Genomic DNA, 23432 nt, shown 5'->3' with positions numbered 1-23432 from the left:
GTGACGTAGATATGTGGGGGCGTGTTTAAACGAGGCGTTTTAGGAGGGCGTGGACGAGTCTTAACTTTTAAAGAATATCTCTTTGGGTTTGAGACTTTAGTTTTTGCAACTTTAGGGATCTTATCCATTCACGAACAGCTTGTAACACTCCAAAGAGAAAGGAAAACTTGAAATCGCATCATATGAGCCCTTTAACAAGTAGCTATACTCAACATGTAATTGGATATTATCATGACAAGATTAGCCATAATAAACCATATTTACCTTGAAATTTACAGGCGTCTCCACCTTGTTAGAAAAAAATTGCATATATAATTTTACACACACACACACACACATACATATATATATATATATATATAATGTAATAATTTAATTTATTAATATTATAATAACAATAAATTAAATAGACACATACGCAAGTGTGTAGTCCTCAGACAATGCTGAAGTGGACATATTCTGTATAAAGGACTCGACAGAGGTAGAGTTTCTTCAATCATAACAGATTTGTGTGGGATTCAGAGCTTGAAGTTGTTGCTTTTGAACTGTGGACCAATAACTTCAGAACCCAGACTGACAGTGATGTCTGAGAACGGGTGGAGACGTGAGGCTCATCTCACAGGTCTGGATAAAAGTCAAAAGCACATTAAGCGAAATCCGTTGTGCATCTCCTGCGATAAACACGCCAGGGACGAGTTAGCCTGTCATTGATTCAAACACCAGTCAAGGAAAACTGTGTGAGTCAGAGCTATTGTATATATTGACAAGGACCAGGCATCTCACCATGGAGAGAAATCCCAAAACAATGGAATCAACACGGAATAATGAGAGCAATTTAAGAACGTCCATGAGATTCCAAGAGGCTCTGAGATTTCAAACGAGTTGAGTTATTAGTAAAACTCTCAGACACCAACAACTGTTGTTACAAAAATATCTCTTGGTTATGTAAAGGCTTCCGTCATGCACAAAGAGCAGTTGGGTAATAGATATAAAGGTGCTGGAACATAAACATCTCCTTCATTTTGCCAACCACAGTATCTCACAGGAGATACAGTATGTGTACTCCAATGTCTTCACTCCAATTAGCTAATCTGCATAAAGTAAAACCATTTTCAACTTTGCCACATTGATGGACATAAAAATATCATATCATCAACAGTCACTGTTGCTCATGTCACCAAAACTGAAAATCGCAAAAGAATTATGAATTTTATTGCTAATCGCTATTTGCAAATGTGCCTTCAAATCAGTGGTATTTTATCATTATTTCTATAATTTTATAGTATGTATTAATATTTGGAATTATAATTATTTTCATATTTTAAGTTTTCATTTTAATTTCTTAATGTTTTAGCAATTTTGTTTTGTGCTTGGGTCATTTTTATTAATTTTTATATATGTCTATATAGCTATATTTTTATTTGTTTGAGCAATTTTAGTACTTCATCTTAAACTTATTTCAGTTTAGTTGTCAAGGAGGCATTTCTCATTTTCATTCAACTTTTTCATCTAGTATTTTTATATTTAATTGTATTTTAATTACCCCAAACAATTCTGGGCTTTTAGCTTTATTTCCAAATAACAACACTGCTTCATATTAGCCTGAATTTGGGATTTGATTTGAATTAGCTTATTCCTAGTATTTTTTTCAGTTTGTGTTTGTGTCAAAAGGTGTGTGTTTCTGATGATTCCCTGAAGCTTCACACATACAGACACATCACATGTGGTTGCCGCAAGCCCGCCGGCCGTGCCGTTCTCAAGCATGGCTTTTCAGACCGATGAGTTTTGTAAAAATCGACGCGTTTCAGAAAGGCGGGGCATAGAGGAGAAACAATAATGTACAGTATGTGGATAATAATGTGTTTTTTGAACCTTAAACCACATTTCATTACACCAAATACACAAAATAATGTTCTTTTTAGCAACATCATATGACCCCTTTAAAAATAATAAATAATTTGAATTATATGACTATATAAAAAATAATAGTAATATAATTAATATAACAGCTATTATAATTGTTATTAATCATGAAGCAGGCAAAACAATAATTAATATATGAATAATAAATCTTTAGAATTATATAAATATATATAAATAATATAAGTAAAAATAATAACGTCTATTATTATTATTGATAATTATGAAGCAAGCAAAACAATACTATTAATATAAATATTGCATACATAAAATTATTACTACTACTACACTATTCTTATAAAATTATAATTTGTTATATGTTAAATTAATATTTATTCTTATTTATATTAATATTCAAATTATTATTATTATTGCTGTTGTTGTACATTGAAAAGAACTTAGAAGAACTAAGAAAGCTTTAAAGCTAACAACATTCTTGTGATTTTGTAAGCATTTGGAAGTTCTCTATGAATCAAAAGAGACCAATGGTATCAAAATGCTAATTTGACAAACCATTAAAGGCTCATGGAGAGCTCACATTTCAAATCTCAAACTGTCCTCAACTATACATCAACAAATGCTTTGAACTTTACAACATGTGGGCTTTGGTATTGGTATTTGCATTGATAGAGGCATAGCTTTAAAGGCTTCATTTATTGTGAATAACATCAAAAAGACAAACAAGGTGCATTTACCAGAGACGTTGATCGAGGTTCCGGGATCAATCACTCCGCTGTTTGGCCGCACACAGTATCGACGCGGTGCAGTCGTCTTTACTTTAAAGCACACATTTCTGTCTGTGGGGTTAGCAAGCTTTAGGGTGGTGGTCACCACATCTGTAAATGGACCTATGGGGAGAAAAAGAGGACATTACTGTACATTCAAAATGCATTGAAATGATTCTAGGGCATACAGTGTGGCTGTTAGCACATTGCTATTCAGTTTCTAGGGTGCGCTGGGTGGTGGCTTACTGCAAAAACATCTCAAACTGATCAAGAGCAATATCTGCAGCCAGACTGCTCTAAGTGACCACATCGATTTACAACCTTATAACCGATTTCACCCCACCTAGACATAATGATTCGAGACAAATCAAATTAGTGGCATATTACAAAATTAGCGATACATCAAAGGCCAAAAGACCACAGTATTGTTCTCAACCCCGGCACTCGCTTTACACTGCGGCAAAGAATAAGGGTGATTTTCAGGAAAATGGAACAAACACAATTTGTTCTGCCAAAGGCTGATGCTAATCAGTCCACATCACATAAATCAAACTCAACCCTCTACGTATACCTTGGCAATTGAATCGCCATTGGCTAGTTAATTTTTTGGTTTACTCGCCAGACTGATATACCATATATGCATGTGTGTGATTTGCTGAAATCAAAACAGGGATGATAATAGGTGAGCGTCAGCCAATGAGATTGTCATTTGTGCATTAGTTCCGCCCACTACCGGAGAACCCGGCAGTTCTTAAAAGCTGAAGAATTCCAAAGGAACGGTGTTATTTTGAAAATACAACAAAGAATAACGTTTACATGTAGCGTGTCAATTCTGCATGTAGACTCTCTCGCGCTCTCTCTCTCTCTGCGTGTGTGTGAGACGAGGTGTGCGCCTTTACACTAGAGTTCACGGTACGTCAAATACAGGTGCGTTGCACATCCATTCAGATGAACTGAAACATATCACAGATCGCTTGACGGGGAGTGAAACTCTGAAGCGCTCAGTCAGTGTGTTCGGCGAGTGAAAATATATCTGTGCTAAACTTATACTTAGCGTCCAACTCAAACACTGGCGAGTAAAATCTGAGAATTTATTAGCCATTGGCTAATATTAGACATCATTTAGTCGCCCAGAGTGAAGATTAGTCGCATATGCAAGTGATTTACTCGCAATGTAGAGGGTTGAAACTATTTAAATTTATTTCCATAATGTGACATATTTCCATGTGAAACAGGATTTTCCATGAGAAACCGGACTTTTGTGCAAGTAGTTATTACATTTTGATGATCGATTACAAAGGTAGAGAATGAGATTGTGCCAACATTGCCAAAAATATGTGTTTAGAAATTAAATGGGTCATGTTTAATTTCACGTCGACTTCATACATCTGTCTCAGACATCCCTCGCCCTTTGTGATGCAGCAGCGCCACACATCAAGTATGCAACACCTCATCTGGGTTAATTCTATTAAACCAGTTAAATTATTGAGAGGCTGTGACACTTGAAACCCATACTGGGCCTTATGTTGTTTGAGCCTTTATGTTGTGTGTTACAAGGAAAAGATGAAGATGAACTAAGTGCCTTAGGCCTTTAAAACCTTTATAGAGAGACAAACATTGCACAAGGCCTAACAATGGACTATCCTCCTGGCCAAAAGCCTTACACTCTATGTCATTTCCATTCATACAGACCTATATGGAGAAACTGATACAATTAGGGAATAAGTAATTGCAAAGCATGAGTCGTGCAGAAAGGCATCTTTCTCTGTATTAATTTCATTAGGTAAATCATAACGTCACCAATCAATACCAACAGCCTAAAAGGAACAAAAGAGTCAAATTATGAATAAAACAGCCCTACATAGTAGGGATTGGCATTTTGAGTAATTTTGTTTTCAGAAATAGGTTATCAATTAATTGAAAATTATAAGACAAGTAAAAAAACAAGTATGACTTACAGTAAATTTACAGTTTTGCAAACATTTCTACACAAATAACAGATATTGAAAAATAATGCAATATTCATTAATAATATATTAAAAATCATATAAATGTTTAAAAAATGCTGATATTAAGTAATACTGAGTATGCTATAATAATAAATATAATTGCATACATAAATAATACTTATAGCCATGTAGTCTCATTTAATGCATACATATTTTTTCTTAAGATCTTCAGTTTGACCTCCAGAGTCAGGCTGAGCGTCAAGAAAGTTCTAGGATATTCAGTGCAGACACAAAACATGTTCCCTTGAGAACCTTAAAAAAAAAAAAATCACTGTACACATCATTTACTGTTGAAGTTTTTCTGCCAAACAAGGCACAACAGCGGAAAAGTCTCAAAGCGTGCCTTTCGTACCGCTCGGAAATACCCAACACATCTGTCTGCAGTGATGCAGCGTTCATCTGCACAGAGAGATACTTGGCATCCGCACGTGTGCAGATGGGACTCGTCTTTCCAACTCTGCATTTCAACATCTGCCTCTCATTTACACCCTGCTTTATAGCCCTAAAACATATTTATTACAGGACCGTTTCATGATCATTATAATAATTCAGTTATCCAAGGTCTGAATCAATGAGCACTTATGTAATTTCGCCACGTAGGTCAAGGTATTAGTAGGCCAAAAAGGTGCAGCCCTGCTAAATCAAACAGACATCACCGTATTTTAACAGCTTTGCCACATTACTACTACAACTGGGTCACCTTAAAATCTCAGAGGGATCAAACCGCCTTTTATACTTCCATATAATTATTGGCTGGGGCTACTTCCTGAACTCCACAGATGAGTCTCAGCTTTTCAATGAAGTGTATTGTTGGGGGAGGAGTTTGAGACAGGAGGCATGGTCTAATTTTAATTTGAATTAGAGATAAAGTTGCTGTGGCTCCTTTATGGTGAAAGACCCATTCTAGCCGCCTCCTCAGGGGGAAAAGCCATGTCCAGTGCTGAGAAATAAATGCATTGTACCTCATTTATAAAACATAAACCTGCAACTGTGCTTTGAACTACACCTAACAACTACACAGTGGATTTGAGATCTCCACAGCTTTGTTAGAATGCCTTAATGTAAAGTTGGCTAAATAAACTCTTGATAAAAACAAGTCAAAGTACTGTTCTCAATTGTGCAGTACATACTTTTAGCTTTGATTTAGAATCAATGGTCATCTTACAATTATTAAATTAAATTAAATTATTTTATGCATCCATTAAATCATGCCGAATTAAATGCATGATAAATAAGATGCATTGAAAAAGCATTAAAAAAAAAAATGCATTCAGAAGGATGCATGTCTAAAAACTACATTTTTCAACTTCACACAGCAATAAGATGTTCATGATGCAAGACCCTGAGAAAAAATGCTGAGACCTAAGATGTTTGTCAGTGCACATGTCAGGAAAATAACATATTCAGTTTTTATTCAGATAACATTTTAAACATTAACTGAAGTTTACGCTTATTTAAGAAAAAATGAAAAGAAAAAAAAATGTTTTCCAAAGTGGTTTGAAAAATTAGCTTGTTCTCTTTTGAATAAGTTTATTGATCTTAACCCAAATCATATATTTTTTTCTCGATTAGGCATAAACCTAACAAAATTACATATGATTTCTCTGAACACAAGACTTCATATCTAATGTTATTTTGCTTTTCAAGTAAATTGATCATTTATCTTTTATGGATACTGGAAGTGGAAATCAAGACAAAAATTGTGAAAATGATTTTTGCAGCACAGCCCATATAACCTTGCTTGTTCCTAAGGCTTTTTATATTTTGATTATTCTAGTGTATCACATTCATTGTCTGAATAGAACGCAAACAACAAAAAATATTAAATATAGCGGACCTAAAAACCTGTCAGAGCAAAAGAGCTTGACAATAACATCAGGCAACAATTTCCCTGTAACTCTGCACTACCCTTTTAATCAGGACAAGTTCAGAGAAGCATTTTAAAACTGGCCATGTTCCACAGTGGAACCGACTCAGTCTCTTCTTCCTCAATTTTAGTGTATGATAAAAAACCAAAATGAAACCTGGAAGAGAATGATACTATTCCTGGCAAACACTTGAATGATTCAACATAAATAAGCATTCACACTAAATGAGCAACACTTGAAACAGCATTGCACTCACTTTTAAAGATATTAGCATTAACCAATAACCTCGTGGCTTAGGTGACATCAGTTGAAAAAATCGTTTCAGAGGAATCGTACACATGAACATTATTGCTCAACAAGCAAGATCACCAAAGGAAAACTAAGCAATAAAAAGGTGCAATGGTTACACACTCATTAGCCTTGAATATTAATGCTTATGAAAGGTTTGGCTGTTGATAAGCAGAGCCCATGTATGGCTTGTCAGGGACTTTGTGTGTGAGCTGTTCTTTTCAGTTTATTCATAAATGATCTCTAACATAAGACAAGCTTTAGACAGGAACCACTAGATTAAACAGTTAGCGATAAGTATTTTGACTACCAACTAAACACACTGGGGAGAGCAAATGGCATTGAGAGTTATCTGGCATCGATATACATCTCCTGCAGCCAAGAACATGTCTAATGTCACCTCACAAGCAGTAGGAGAACTGCTCTCATTTTTTAAACATTTAGCCTAAACAATGAACCAAAGACTATGACGTCATGAACAATAATAACATTTACAGCATTAGGTTTACAAAATGTCCCAGTTAACCCAAGACAAAATTTACAAGCCGTGTCCTGACAAATGACTAAAAAAGGAAGACTCTGTGGAGAAGGAAAACTAATTCACTGACATTACAAGTTGATTTGCCCAAACTTCAAATTTAGAGCATAATTCAGGCAGTAAAATAAATATCAAAATTAACTGCTAATTTTTAGTTTCCATTAGACAATCCATGTTAAGACAACCTTTTATAGTAATACGTCCTTAGATCACAACACCTTAAATCACAATAGTCAAGCATATTCATTTTTTACAGAATTCAAAGCAGAATAAAGCATAACAGAAATGGCCCAGGGATGAGAAATTCTAGATGAGACTATAATCAACAGCAAAACAATAAAATGAGACATATTTTGAAATATGAGACCAACTAGTGTATAACGTACTTATTTTCAGCATATAAAGTTTCAGAGGGAGGAAAAGCCACTTTTACCCATTCCCAGCAATGCATGAACTAATAAGACATATTTACATTTACATTTAGTCATTTAGCAGACGCTTTTATCCAAAGCGACTTACAATTGATGACAATAGAAGCAATCAACAAAAGAGCAATAATATGCAAGTGCTGTGACAAGTCTCGGTTAGCCTAACCGAGAAAAAAAGGTTTTAATATATACTGTATATAACATATACATATATCTCTTGAATGCAATACCAGTCGCTTTGTATAAAAGCTTCAGCCAAATGCATGAATGTAAATTTAAAGTTGAGCTCACTGCACTGAGCTCCCTAAAGTTCACCCAAAAATTATATAGGCCTAACTGTATAACTGTCTTTCTTCTGTAGAACACAATAGAAGATATTTTGAAGAATGGTGGGAACAAAACAATATCGGAGCCCACTGATTTCCACAGTATGAACAAAAGAAACACAGCAACATTTTTCAAAATATCTTATATTTCACAAAAAACATAATCATTTTGGAATGACTTGAGAGTGAGTAAATGATAACAATTTCATTTTTGAGTGAACTATCCCTTTAAGTTGTGCATCATATTGGCTGATTAATACCCTGTCAATGTGATATGTGTTGTGTTACTTATAATGTTCGCAAAATATCAGCCGAATTGTACAGACTAACTAATTACATACCCACTCAGATATTTGTGGAAGAAGCCGTTTAAGCAAGTTAATTTCCGTTCCGGAAACCACTGTTACACATGAGGTGCATACATAAAATGTACTGACTAATGGACTGGTTACTATTAATAATATATAAATAGTTGTTAATACTAGCAATTATTGATTGTTGGAGTGTAAATGAAAAATATATACACAGTGATGCTTATTTGATTTTAAAGTTGTGATGAAACAGATTTAGTGACAGATCTGAAATGGATGTAATGGATTAATCGAAAAAAAAGTAGGGTGGGAACTTGGTTCATTCATTAAATGTTGATTGGATTTTGAGATGTGGGAATTGCACTCAAAAATGGAGGCAGATGAATGTGAGCTTACAGCTAAATGATGATATATACATATATGAATTGTAATCATATAATCAATAATATGCATTTAGAAAAAGATTTCATTTCATGCCTACTTTAATAAATACTAGGCGTAAACATACAATATAGCATTGGTCTGCGGTCGATAGCAATTGGTGATACCTATACCTTTTACGCTAAAACTGGGTAAATATTAAATGGCACATGAACATGAACTAAAAGTCCCAAAGCTTCCAGACGTCTATGAAATGCCAGTTTCAATGAAACACTGTGTTTTCACAAAAATCCCAACATAAGTCATTTTACCACATAATTATAATAATTATATCTATGTCAGGTGGAACTATGAACCATGGCAGTAAAATAATAGTACAAGAAATCTTTCTCACTGGTGCCGGAGACTTCCTGACTGGAAGCAGCTTCAAGGTAGGTATCAGTGTTGCCAGATTTTGCTAGAAAAAAATACGCTACCAGTTCTGATAAAATAAGCCAAAAATAATCAACTTGCTTCACCAAAAGAAGCCAAAATACGCGGCCCAGTTGTTCTTGCTTAAGATAGGAACTATTTCTCCTTCTGTTCATCTGAACAGGAGGAGAAATGAAGCTCGACTTTGACAGCTTACTCACAGCGGTCATTCAAACAGAAATCAAGTCACGTAGTGACAGAGAAATATCACATCAAATAACGACATACACACTTTGTGTACAGGCTAAACACTAACATACAAAAGTATATGTTGTATTCTGGAAATAACCTCATAATAAACCACAACAGCCCGTTTTTATAAGCAACTCTATAAGCGACAAATACAACGCAGCGTCGCTAATAATAAGCGGACATGGCAACACCGGTTGCACCGATTCATACTAACCGAATTAACCAGCCCACCAATACAGCCTGTATGTCAAGGCCTAAAACAGGCTAGCTCGAGCTAACGTGCTTGTCAGTCTTCTGCTAAAAATAGTGAACACTTGATTAACCCGTCATTGTCACATTAAGGACATTTAAATGAGACCCTGGTGTCTAAAACGATTCACCATTACGGCGCTGCGCCATATTATTATTATTATTAAGGACTGAGGCCTGTCAGAAACGCCACCTCACCGCCTCTTTCTGCCCGTAACCCCTAAAAAACACGTCGGTCGACCCTCCCTCTATGTGCTGGGCGTTATAGACGCTAGTTCACGGCCTTGTCAGTCTCTCAGCTCACCTCGGAACCTCAGTTCGTGCTGCGGTTCAAGAAGTAGGACCTGCTCTGGCCTGGCCATCTCCCACTGCGCTTCAAACGCGTCGACTGCTGCGCTGACGTCCGCTGGAACTGACGGTGACGGGCTTGACGGTTGAGGCTGTCGATGAGGACTTCTGTTACATTTATTGAAATAAAAACTCCACAAGGCAGTGGAAATAGCTCAGTGTTACCCGATCCACTAGCGACTGTTGTGATGCAGCAGGAAGGGACTGTGGGAGAGCGAGAGGCTGGCCGTGACGTCACTGCCCCTGCAGTATGCACTGAGTAGTGGCGACTGATGTGAGGGTGTGGGTGGTCTTTATGGGTCATCTGTCTTCATCTTCAACCATGTTATGGTAAATTTACAGTGGTATTTTCACATATGTGTACATGCAATGACCACTAAAGAAAATGATACTATTTTGCAGTTTTATAATTAAAATGTTTTTTTTTTTTTATTATATTAATATATATATGAGATGATATTAGGTTATATAGGCTATTAACAAAAAGGTATACTGTTAATAACAGGTAAATCGTTTTAATAAATTATATAATATAATATAGGGCTAATATAGTATAATATAAAACTGCTATAATACATAATATAATATAACGAAGACATTAGAAAATATATTTTTTCCAATGTCTTAAATATAAGGGACATTAAAAATAAAATAAATATATGAATAGAAAATCTAACATAATATATGTAAAAATATAAAATATTATTTATGTATTTTTGCATAATTATTTCAAATCGATTGACCTTATATTTAAGATACATTAAATATTTGTACCTCAAAAAGGTATTTGACACAGCAAAAAATTTAAAAGGTAACTGAAAATAGTGAAATACTTTTGAAATGATATACTTACAATATATAATATTTAATTATAGAATTTTAATTATATTAATAATATAACATTCACACACATATTTACAGTTATAATTATATTAATTTAATTAAAACACATTATAATAATAATGATTGGCACAGCAAAAAAAGTTTAAAGGTAAATAAAAATAAATATTTAAAAGAAATCTTCATTTTATCAGTGAACTACCCCCCAAAAAAGGCTATATTTATGCCAACTGCATATGCTCTGATACATGAGACATGGATTTGGACTTGTATGTATAGATTTAGAATGTGTTTTTAGATTTTGCTTAATCAAGAAATGCTTAATCATAATGTACCGGTTGCACACAAATAATAATGTTAGAGAAGAAAATCTAAGTCTGTTCCTCAAATGCAGTGAAGTAATCCAACTGAATATATGGGAATCTAAGAATTAACATGAATGACTTAATCCTCAGCCAAGTTTCTGGATCACATTTTACTTGCATCTAGTTGAATTAGGTGAGTCAATTTATGCTCAGCTTGGCAGTTGAACACAAGCTCTTAGAGGGTCGTTTTACTTTCCTCAGCACAATTAAAGGTTCAGCAGGGACCCCTGCCAAAGGAGACACATACCACAAGTGTCATATTTATATATATAGCCCATCAGTTTAGGAGGAACTATCACCTGCTCCAAACAGATTCTCAATCCCTCTAAACTGCAGGCAGACATTTGCACCATTTTTATTTTTAACTAAAACTAGAATAATCAGTAGTAACTACCTGTATGTTGATTACATAACATTAAAAAAATGAAAACAGATTTTGTATAATTTTATTACTAATAAAAAGCTCAACATTTCCCTTTTGCACATTCACAAATAAAATGTTATTTTCAAGCCTTCATTGTATGACAAAATAATAAAAGAGAAAAGCTAAATAGCAAGAACACCTAATGATTGGGTTAAATTACTTTTGTATATACTGAATTACAATGGTAAGTATGACATTGAAAGACTACACATCAATTAATTTACACAATTCATCTATGTGCTATATACAAGGATGTTAAGTACGTAAGCAGAATTTCACAACTTTCTTAGGGCCAGCCCAAGACTGTTGGCATTGTTCTTCAACCTAAACACCACTGCAAACCACACCAGACAGCATATCACACTGTCTGACTCAAGTGTAGCATGTAGTTCCCCTCAAAGGCATTAATGCAAAGCCTGTGCTCCCTAGCAAGAGGACAAGCAATTCAGCAAGTCCTTTTCAATTGGCTAAGAAGTCAAGAACTTCAACTGGACTAAATTAGACGTTTGGTCTCGCTGTGGATCACAGGCTTTGTACAAGACAAAAAAAAACAGCTATTCTACAACATTTAGAGTTAGTAATGCATTTCCATACATTGTAAAGGCCCTTCAGTGAGTTTAATAACACGTGACATTAGTTGAACTGTTTCCTTCTCCAATTAGTTTGACATGACAGTTTAAGATTCTGGTTTGAGTGCAAGATACTTTTACTTTGCAGTAAGGTATATTACAGACACTGGAAGAATCAATTTGAATGTTGTTCTCTGTGTAAACATCAATAGAAACAGCTTAGGACTGTAGAAAAGCTAAATGGCAAAAACACTTAATGATTGGGTTAAATTACTTTTGTATATACTGAATTACAATGGTAAGTATGACATTGAAAGACTACACATCAATTAATTTACACAATTCATCTATGTGCTATATACAAGGATGTTAAGTACGTAAGCAGAATTTCACAACTTTCTTAGGGCCAGCCCAAGACTGTTGGCATTGTTCTTCAACCTAAACACCACTGCAAACCACACCAGACAGCATATCACACTGTCTGACTCAAGTGTAGCATGTAGTGCCCCTCAAAGGCATTAATGCAAAGCCTGTGCTCCCTAGCAAGAGGACAAGCAATTCAGCAAGTCCTTTTCAATTGGCTAAGAAGTCAAGAACTTCAACTGGACTAAATGAGACGTTTGGTCTCGCTGTGGGTCACAGGCTTTGTACAAGACAAAAAAATAGCTATTCTACAACATTTAGAGTTAGTAATGCATTTCCATACATTGTAAAGGCCCTTCAGTGAGTTTAATAACACGTGACATTAGTTGAACTGTTTCCTTCTCCAATTAGTTTGACATGACAGTTTAAGATTCTGGTTTGAGTGCAAGATACTTTTACTTTGCAGTAAGGTATATTACAGACACTGGAAGAATCAATTTGAATGTTGTTCTCTGTGTAAACATCAATAGAAACAGCTTAGGACTGTAATTTTTCCAAGTTGTTTCAACTAGGGCAAGAAAGACACGCAGCAATTCTGAAAAAGTGCAATTTTATCCCCTAAGAATTGTTCCAAGGAATCCCTTTTAAATGAAAATATTGTTGTGTTAAAATTCATGGATTAACTACAATTACTGTAATAAGTCTATAAATCTCTCAGCTATTATTACTGACAGCACACATTTTGGAGGGGAAAAGTATTATTATTGCACTTGTGAATTCCTGAAAACATTACGGTGCATTGGCATCACTGCATATAAAATCACAGGATAAATGACGGCAAAAGAAACGCTAGACTTTGACGATGCCCATAATATTCATTCTGATCCACTAAACACTCCTATATGCCAATATTATGTGTCAAAAGCATATGCGATAATATATGTGACACATTTTTAAAGTACCATCATAAGACAAATTACAGAAGCCACATACTAATTTCTAAAAACAACAGAGATGGTGTCATGTGTTATACTGATGTGCATGTAGATCAAACGCATTTTAAGCACATTTTGCCATTGTGGGTATATGCAGTTAAGAAATCGCAATGTATTTATTCTATATTCACATACATGACAAAACTGTAAAAGATAATGTTCAATTTTGGTTGAATAAACCTAAATGTAAATTCTACATGATGTATAGAAAAAGAGCCACTCAACCACATTATCTTAATGGTCTTGAATAAATACTGTGTACATTAATCCAAATCTTTTAAATGCAAGTTTCTCAGGTGCAATTCTTAAGACTTTTTCTCCCAAATTAAGTTCTTCAACAAATTTGACAGTAGAGCTCTTAAGAAAACTGAGTCAAAAATTGAGTGACAGGAAAAAAATCAAAGCAGAATATTTGGTATAGCGTAACTACTTACTTTAGCTGTTTTTTTCTTCTTCTTCTAAACGTCTTGTTCTTTCTAAACCAAGACTAGTTTCCATATATGCTCCTTTTTTATCCCTGTCCAGATAGTAAAAGCATGTTGGATGTGCAGGCCAAAAGTTATTCAGCCAGTGAAAGAATGAGAAAGATGAAAAATGTTTATGAGACAATTAGGGCATTTGGCAAGCCCTCCCAAAATCACTCAATCCAGTAAAAAAATCTCATAAAATGGAACAGCAAGGGATCTGAAGCAAACAACGGCCAACTAACACAAATGGTTAAAATGCAATTTTAGAAAGTATTCGGACATAATGCACACTTCACAAAGTCTTGGACAAAAGCCTAAATCGCACCACTTCGTGTACAGAATTCCAGCAATGGCTACTTCCCACTACCATTAAATTTCTGATATGAAAAACATGTGAACAGTTGGAAAAGTTATCAAATCTAACACTTTGAATCTGCTATTCTTGTCCGCATTCTAGAAGACTGGCCAACTTTATCTCAAAGCATGAGGGTTGAACTTCTCTAATGCCACGATAATGCACTGCAAGTGGTAACAACGGACATTTATCGGCAAACCTAAGAGTCCATTCTTACTGTTTGTTAATCCAAGAACAGGCTGGATCTGTAGCTAAGAATCTGGCAACCCAGAATGTGGCTAATTGGAGCAAAGAATGTGTTACTACTGTTATCTCGACTTGCGAACTGATTAAATAAGCAGAAGGTTTTGCTGAACTCACGCATGCTGCCATCAGCATCACTGACCTATTGATCTGCTACTACAAGATCCAACTCCTACTATGTCACAAAAAAGATTTGGCACATTCTTCATATATAAATTCATAAACTCATCTCGAAATAGGGCTTCTGGCCAAGGCTCAGACATCTCTTGCTAAATCCCAGAGTTATCTTCATTTATATTTTTAGTACTACCACTGATTTTAGTTTTTTTTTTCATATACAAAATATAGGAAAGACAGAAGTGCTCACAACCTCACGTCTGGTCCTGCGTAACAGAAATACAAACATTTATTGATACTTATAATAGTAAATTTGTGTTTGAGTAAACCCCACGAAAACCTGTCCGTGTCATTTTACCCTCATAATCACAATAAAAAAGGAGAGATAATGAGGACTATTTTTAAGAGCATTTTGTTACATTTCTTTTAGGACAATTAAGCACGCTTTCATAGTGTATTTCTGTATTTATCATTAATGTAATACAGCTATATTAGTTACTGTTTTACAGTTGAAATAAATTTTATACTGTTACACAATGAAAAACATCTTAATAGTCCTAAGAATGGACTTTACCTTCACTTTATGCAAAATATAATTTCCTATTTTTCCACTTGATTTGACTGACATGAGACCTGAATATGACAGCTTTCTTGAGATTCACCCATTCACATTTTTGTTTATCATATACATCAAAAATGTGCAAAAATAGTGGGACAAGAACGCTGTGTTGCTTGCATTAGGAGTGCTGAAAATCTTAAAATGTACAGACGGACAGACAACAGCTTCACTCGGAAACTTCATAGAGTTTTGCAGAGGTTGTTGCACAGAGATAAGAATGAACGAGAGAGAAAGAGAGCAAGACAGGACAGTATCTGATCTGTTAAGCAGGTGTTTGTGATCTAGAACAGAAATGGATCCCCAAAGACATTTGAACGGGGGGCTGAAGAACAGGCAAGATAAGGTACAACGATTATATGAGGGCATTTTCATCTTTTCTCAAGGAAGTGCATCAGGATTCAGACTATATATCTCATTCCATTCTTAACTGAACTTCTTTTTTGGCTCCAAAAGGAAGTTACGTAACTTCCCCTATGACATCACATTCTTCATCTGCTATTATCCTTGGTTACTAATCGAAAATAAAACAAGAGGCTGGAGAGGATCTGGCCAAATTGTTTACGGCTGCGTCAACAGCAAGTGCGTTCCCTGGTCGACTCTGATGGTTGGCGACGAAGTTTGAAGCCCTTGACTGCAGACCCGCCATCCGTGTCTATAACTGGGATCCTTTGACCTGTAAAGGAAACCAAATAAAAATTAAAATGAGAAATACAAAAAAACGACTTGCTGTTTCAGTTCCTGCACAAAAGTCACAAGCACAGTATCATGCACCCGCATGCTCCTCAATGGGGCCACTGCCAAGCTCCATGGTAAAAGATCTGTATCCACTGTAACTCATCCACTGCCCCGGTTCCAAGTGGCAAGAACAAGTATCCACCGAAGCACTATTCTCACCACCATCAGGATCAATTATAGATCATGCATTCATTATCATTTTAATAATAGATTGTGTTGCAATAAACAGCATTTATTAAAACTAAACCAGCTTGATTAAGAAGCACAATCAAGGGAAGACAATAACATCTAAAATCACAGGGGTCTAAATTTCTACAGCCTTGTCAATTACATACCACACAGATGAATAGTTAGTTAGGATTTTACTCACTTATCTGAATGAAGATCTCATTGATGTTAATGGCATTTTTGGCACTGGTTTCTACAAATATGGCATGAATGGAGTCAGCGTAGTCCTTGGCTTCCTTCTCTGACACCTCTCTGGAAAACAAAAGGACAGAGCAGCGGAAAATAGGTGAAATAAGAGAGTGGAGTAAAAAAAAAAAAAAAAAGAGTAGTAGCTTATTTTACAACACTAATACCACACTAACTGGTCATAAGTTTCATAAATGAACAAATCTAACATGTTTAAAACTCTCAACGACACTGGCATGTCAGTGTTATTCTGGAGATTTTCAACTACAAAGATTTAAACTGACACCGAACATGTGTGGGAGATTATCTGAGTGGGCAGAACCTTGTAAAACTCATGTATTTTTTTGTGACGGTGGTGTTTAACTAGTACACGGCAGCGTGTAGGAGGTAAACTATTGTGTGCTGGTTCTCTGTGCACCTGTCACCTGATCACAGGTGCTGATCAGATTGCACCCGTACACGTTTCAGGCCAATCACACTGACAACGGATCAATTTTCCATTGACGCTTCACGCTTCGCTCTCTGTTAGTTCAACTGCCCAGCTGGTGATGTTTTCTCTAAACATTTCGATTAACTTGAGTTTTGTTGGTTGTTTGTGCAAAAGTCCCTGCCACCTTGCTAGGGTGATTGTGGTAACTAGGGTAATGCTACAGTTTGTGATCGCTAGTGTGTTCGGAGTGGTTGTCTACTAGGCATAAATATACGTGGGGTCCTTCAATGCAGGTTTATGGGATTTGTGCCAACAAAATCACACATCCAATAAAATATTGGTTAATGGTTTGTTAATAGTGAGAATTGGACCTTAAAATAAAGTTGCCTTTTTTAGCTATGCTTTTAATAGAGTATAATTTTAAATAGTATTCAGATTTCTAAGCTGGGGTAATGTTATCAGTAACTGTATTTTCATGAAGACAGATTTTTTACCTCTTAAACTTGGATCAAAAAATGTAAAGAAACAATCAAATCAATGTTTAAAAGTGAAGTAAATGATGGCAGTGGATCACTGAGAACAGGACCAGTTGTGCCAGAAAACGAAATATCTAAGCTTCATGTGCCAGACAGAACAATTGCAAGAATTTTCCCTGATATTTATTGCCTGAATGGCTTGCGGTGCGATCGCTATTCCTCAGATTCGATGTCTCGGTCTTTATGGTTTCGAAAAGTAAAATACAACCGCACTGACAGCCGACTAACACTGCCAAAGAAAGCAATGGTGAACCAAGACATATCACTGGACCTGTGGGAAGAGTGAAGCAATTTAAAGTGGAAAGATAAATTACAGACCGCTGAAGAGTGGATTTCTTTTTCATCACAAGTTATGCTTATGGTAATGGTACGTGTGTGAGCTTGTTTTCAATGAGTCGAGACAAGTTGACAGCAAATATGCGGGTCTTTTCCAAACGTCAAATTGAGCTGACAGCCACCGCGGGTGCATCCCTTCAAGCTGAATAGAGATGACAGGATGCAGAGTCTTTTGTGGCAAGGAACGGTGGAATTCACCTGGCATCGGAGAGATCACATTTGTTGCCAGTGATAGCCACCACTATGTTGGGTGGTCCGTGCTGGCGAAGCTCCTTCACCCAGTTCTTCAACGTCTGGAATGATTCCTGAGTGAAAGATGGGGAGATCTTTAAGACAAGCAACACTGCCACATCATAAGACTTTAAGGTCATTATCTACTGACCCTCATGTTGCTCAAAACCTGCGTGGTAACAGTTCTTCCGTTGAACACAAAAGGAGTTACCTAGCAGACTGTCCAAGCTGCTCTTTTCCATTAATTGAACGTGAATGCAAACTAGCGGCTGTGAAGCACCATAAAATTAGTCTGTATGACTTGTGCATGACATATCATGTCTTCAAAAGCCATATGATAGCCTTGTGTGAGGAACAGACTGACATTTAACCCACTACTCACTGAAAGTCTTACCTCAGCCCATAACTCCTTTAGTGTTCCATGGAAAAAAAAAGATCTTGTGTAGTTCAGGCGACATGAAGTTGAGTAGATGATGACAGAACTTTCATTTTTGGGTGAACTATCCCTTTAATGGCTTTACCAGCAGAAAGATTTGTGTAGTAATAATGAAGAAATATTTCAGTACCTCTTTAGTGATGTCATACACAATGATAGCCGCAGCAGAGCCTCTGTAGTACATGGGAGCCAGGGCACGAAACTAAGAGCGAAACAGATAACAGAGAAAATTATGGCCTGTACTTAAAAAAAAAAAAGACTTAATCATCACTGATAACATCCCAACATCCCTTCTTAGGGGCCGAGCGGGTGATCTCAACCTGCGTATGCTTATTATCAGAGCTTTGAAAGAATTTGTTCGCTTTGACGGAGGTCTCCTTCGAGTCTCATGCAGAATTAAATGGACAACTAAAACACAAACAAACGCATGTTATTCCAACTTGTTCCATTCAAACAGAACTCTAGGCGGCGGTTAGGGAAAACCACGGTGAAAAACTCTAGACGTGAGCCACTGTTAACACCTAAAGGAGAATTGTGTTTCAGACGGCCATGCCAAGGGGGCTTGAGTTGAGGAACTGCATGGAAAGGCGTATCAACACATGTGGGAGCCATCAGGGGAAAGATGAGCGCGACGTGTCAGAAGAAGTTAGCGTTTAATCATTATAAAATAGCGTAGTTGGATTGTTCGACCCCGGTCATCAAAAATAGACCAAAAAGGCTCTGATTAATAAAAACAAGCTGGATCCAGTATGCCATTCCTCTGAAAAAAAAAAAAAGAGCTAAAAGTGCATTAGAAAGTGAATGATTAAGAGAGAGACAGGGTAGGGAAAGTAGACATGGCAAGAAGCCTTGGCTGCAGTTTAGTTTTTTTTTTTTTTACATACTTTCTTAAATTTAGGTGTGAGCTAGCCTGAGAAATAGTCTTCAAATCAAATACACAGTTTAGAAATTAATTTTTTTAGCCAAAGTTACAGTTTTGGCAAATTACTGAGATCTTTACAATTAACAGTTATGAGCTGCAAATTGGGGCACAGTAATATATTTGTGCTCATTAACGGAATGTTTTATGAACTGCTAGTTTTCATCAATAAAAGTGAATAAAGCAATATGCGTGAACATACATACATTTACAAATAATATCTAAAACCAATTGGAACTTGTAGTTCTTAACTGGTTTTGCTGATCAATGCATCAGTACTAAGTGAGATCACTTGAGATAACATTTATTAATAACTATTCTACAGATTCATTTGACACCATTCAAAGTTTATTTAATTCATGAAAACGCTGTATAAATCCAATATAAATTGGTCGGAGCTCTGCTTAATCCATCTTTTTCGCCAATAAAATGAATAAATCAAGTTTGACTGACACGGTTTCTCACATTTATAGCTGTTTTTGGCAAAGTTCACTGCACAAGGAAGAGGAAATGCTTCAGTTTAGATTCTGACTAAAATTGCAGGATGTCTCCTCAGACATATCCCAGGATTCCAGACTGTGTGGTCCCTCTCCAACTCTACTCCTGCGTTTTCTCTCATCCAACTTCCTCCAGTCACTACCTCTTCAAATTACTCTTGCCATTAAGTCAATTTGTCGGTTTTAAAGACCTCATGAAACCGCTTTGCTAGCTATATGCAATTTTTATTTCTGCCTATATCTAATGGAAATAAGTTTCTGAAAAATGTTTTTAAAAGAAGACTCCTATGCTCAACCAAGGCTGCATTTATTTGATCAAATATTGTTACAATTGAAAATAAATGTCTATTTCAATATATTTTGAAACATCATTTATCCTGTGATCAAAGCTGAATTTCCAGCATCATTACTCCAGTCTTCAGTGTCCCATGATCCTTCAGAAATCAGACTAATATGCTGATTTGCTGCTCAGGAAATGTGTTGATTTCTTATTATTATCAATGTTGAAAACAGTCGTGCTTCTTAATATTTCTGTGCAAACCATAATGCATTTTCCCCCAGGATTCTTCGTTGAACAGAAAGTTCAAATGAACAGCATTTACTTGAAATTTTTTGTAACTATGTAAAGTCTTTTCTGTCACTTTTGATCAATTTAATGCACCCACAAAACCACTAAAGCAAAAACCAAAGAATACAAAACAAGCCATGTTTCTATAATGCTGTTCTAAAAAGCAAGTGTCGGATAATTATCTAATCAAGCTCTTGACAGCCAGTGAAAAGCCTGATCACAGCTCCCACTGGAGCATAGGAATCTGTGGACAAAACTGTCTTCTCTTCTCAAAATCACAATAGAGCTTGAAGTTCGAAAAGAAAGAAGAAAGACACTAAGAGGGAGGAAGGGAGAGAGAGAGAGAGATTCTGGCATTGATTGCTCTTCTAAAAACCACTATCTCTGACATGGCCTAGCATTTCATCCTATCAGGCTCTGGAGCATCCCGAACAAAGCAAAGCAAAGAAAACCTGACCTCTTTAACAACTCAAAGGCCATGATGATGAACTTGCACCATATTTACCGGTGGAAATACATCAAAGCGCTAAACAGGACCAGATGAGGGTAAAGAGGCTAGATAAGTCAGACTTTCCCATATGCTCATTCTTTCATATGGAGTGGGATCCAAACATTCAAGACCAATACTTCTATTTTGCATTTTTCTAATTTAATACCATTTTTATATATATATAAATTATATTACCATCAAAACAATTTAAGTGAAAATTGTGAATATCAGGCCATGTCTATCGTTTGAACAAAGGATTTAACAAATCCCAAATTCCACGAATTATCTTACATTTGACCTAAAAATAGTGCAAACCATTTATTTTCCAGTTAATTTTCTAAGCTTTTTCTGTGTTTTAAATTCATCATAATCCAAAACCTTTTTATTTTCCTGCTTTACGTGTAAAAAAAAGTCCTAGATCTTCGATGCAGTTGCATAAAAAGAGACGCGCAATTCCTTAACACTTGGTATGGTACTATTCTTTCTAGCAGCTTGTGTGGGCCGCTTGGCATTCTACATTTAGCATCACATAACATCACAGACAAACATAAGAGGAGATCATATTCCAAACAGCCTCAAGACTGCCGTCAAATCATGAGCGGTGATAATCATTTCAAACTATGCAATGTCACCCATACACTTCAGCTGTCTTGCCTAACGTAGTAGAGCGTTTTGGGAGAGAAGAGTGTAAAGATATAGAGCGTATTAGAGATACATGAAGAAGACCAGCCCCCTTCCAATATCATTAACCCCCCTCTCTCTCTCAAATACATGCCTGCATACAAGAGAAGTGCATGCAATACTGCCCCCTGTCTGAAATGCAAAGACACTGCAAAAACAGAAGTGAAACAGTAAACATTGTATTTAATGGCTGTCAGCTTGTGTGTGTCACCTCAGTGTGTGTACTAATTGTTACTGTTTACCCTTTCTTGTCCTGCTGTGTCCCAGATGAGGAATTTGTGAAGCTCGTTTTGGTACTGCACAGTCTTCGTCATAAATGATGCTCTGAAAAAAAATTGGCACGATCAATAATAACATTAGGCATACAAATAGACAATTTTTTACATCCCCCCAGGAGAATGTGTAGATGTCATGATGTGGACTTTACAGGGTTTACAAGTGTCTTGCCAGGCGCAAATGCACACAAAACAAACGCGAGACATGAAGAGTTCCATAATAAGGATTGCCTGTTGTTTGTCACCGTCTTATGTTCGGTGTTGTTTTGCCCCTGCAAGCTTAAAAACCAGGTTTTATGTTATGTATTGGATGTTGTTGTGAATTATTATTAGAATTAATTTTGTGTCTTGCAAGCACTGAACAACCTATGCCACCGTATGCCAAAAAGTGTGTTCATGGAGTCATAGTTGTTGAATTGTAAATGCATAATTTACAACTATTATTGCAAATTAAAAACCTAATGAACTAATTGTAATTAATTGTAAATAGTTATTTTTTTAATTTATTAAAAAAATAACAATATTATCATCTTTTGTTGGGCACAAATGTGACCCTGGACCACAAAACCAGTATTAAGTCGCTGGGTATATTTGTAGCAATAGCCAAAAATACATTGTATGGGTCAAAATTATCGATTTTTCTTTTATGCCAAAACTCATTAGGATATTAAGTAAAGATCATGTTCCATGAAGATATTTTGTAAATTTCCTACCATAAATATATCAAAACTTAATTTTTGATTAGTAATATGCATTGCTAAGAACTTCATTTGGACAACTTTAAAGGCGATTTTCTCAATATTTTGATTATTTTGCACCGTCAGATTCCAGATTTTCAAATAGTTGTATCTCAAACAAATATTGTCCTATCTTAACAAACCATACATCAACGGAAAGCTTATTTATTCAGCTTTCGTATCATGTATAAATCTTCATTTAAAAAATTGACCCTTATGACTGGTTTTGTGGTCCAGGGTCACATTTTACCTTCTGTAATACTTAGCCTTGCTTTAGTAATACTCAATTCTAATAGTCTTTGACAGAGAGTGAAAGAGGGAGAGAGAATAAATATACTTTATAGATGTCCTCATCTTCCCTTTGCACAATCTGTCCTTATTGTTCATCATGCTGGGACAATCTGTTAGGCAATCAAAGTTTATTAGAATGTTTTCTTTTATGTTCTCTTGAGCATACAGACATCAATCTAGGAAAATAATACCTTCTTGCTTTTTTGACATGGTGCCACGTATAGTGGCGCTTTCCCAAGAGAAGCAGTCATAAACAATCCTGAGACTTTACAGCGTTAATGACAGTGTCAGGATGCTTGAAGCGCTGATTAACAAAATCCAATGAAAATAATCTGCTGTAGCCCACAGGCCTCTGCATATTTACTGTGCTGGCATTTGTTTTGTCACAGTTATGAGCAAGATCATGTTCAAAAAAAGAAGTCACTAGATAAAAAATCTAGTATTT

At 35.8% G+C, this 23432-nt stretch overlaps 2 protein-coding genes across 3 annotated transcripts in view; both read right to left on the bottom strand.

The window, feature by feature from the left end:
- Positions 1–10343, bottom strand: part of LOC107729754 (vesicle-associated membrane protein-associated protein B-like) — a 17678-nt gene extending 7335 nt beyond the window's left edge. For both annotated transcript variants that reach the window (XM_016540431.1, XM_016540432.1), the window contains exons 1-2: positions 10011–10343; positions 2616–2768 (exon numbers count right to left, since the gene is read on the bottom strand). In XM_016540431.1, coding sequence (XP_016395917.1) covers positions 2616–2768; positions 10011–10068 — 211 coding nt within the window. In that variant the 5' untranslated portion in view covers positions 10069–10343. The remainder of the gene's footprint in view (positions 1–2615; positions 2769–10010) is intronic.
- Positions 10344–14178: 3835 nt separating this feature from the next.
- The window catches only part of LOC107729740 (ras-related protein Rab-22A-like), an 11411-nt gene continuing 2157 nt past the window's right edge, over positions 14179–23432 (bottom strand). Inside the window, exons 3-7 of the mRNA XM_016540411.1 lie at positions 21927–22008; positions 18660–18731; positions 18061–18167; positions 16517–16626; positions 14179–16084 (exon numbers count right to left, since the gene is read on the bottom strand). Of these exons, the coding sequence (XP_016395897.1) occupies positions 15981–16084; positions 16517–16626; positions 18061–18167; positions 18660–18731; positions 21927–21998 (465 nt within the window). The 5' untranslated portion in view covers positions 21999–22008 and the 3' untranslated portion in view covers positions 14179–15980. The remainder of the gene's footprint in view (positions 16085–16516; positions 16627–18060; positions 18168–18659; positions 18732–21926; positions 22009–23432) is intronic.

Source organism: Sinocyclocheilus rhinocerous, unplaced genomic scaffold, assembly GCF_001515625.1.
Source record: "Sinocyclocheilus rhinocerous isolate Xijiao unplaced genomic scaffold, SAMN03320098_v1.1 scaffold218, whole genome shotgun sequence".
Lineage (NCBI taxonomy): Eukaryota > Metazoa > Chordata > Actinopteri > Cypriniformes > Cyprinidae > Sinocyclocheilus > Sinocyclocheilus rhinocerous.
The sequence above is the reverse complement of the archived record's forward strand: the minus strand, read 5'-3'. Positions and strand labels throughout refer to the sequence as shown.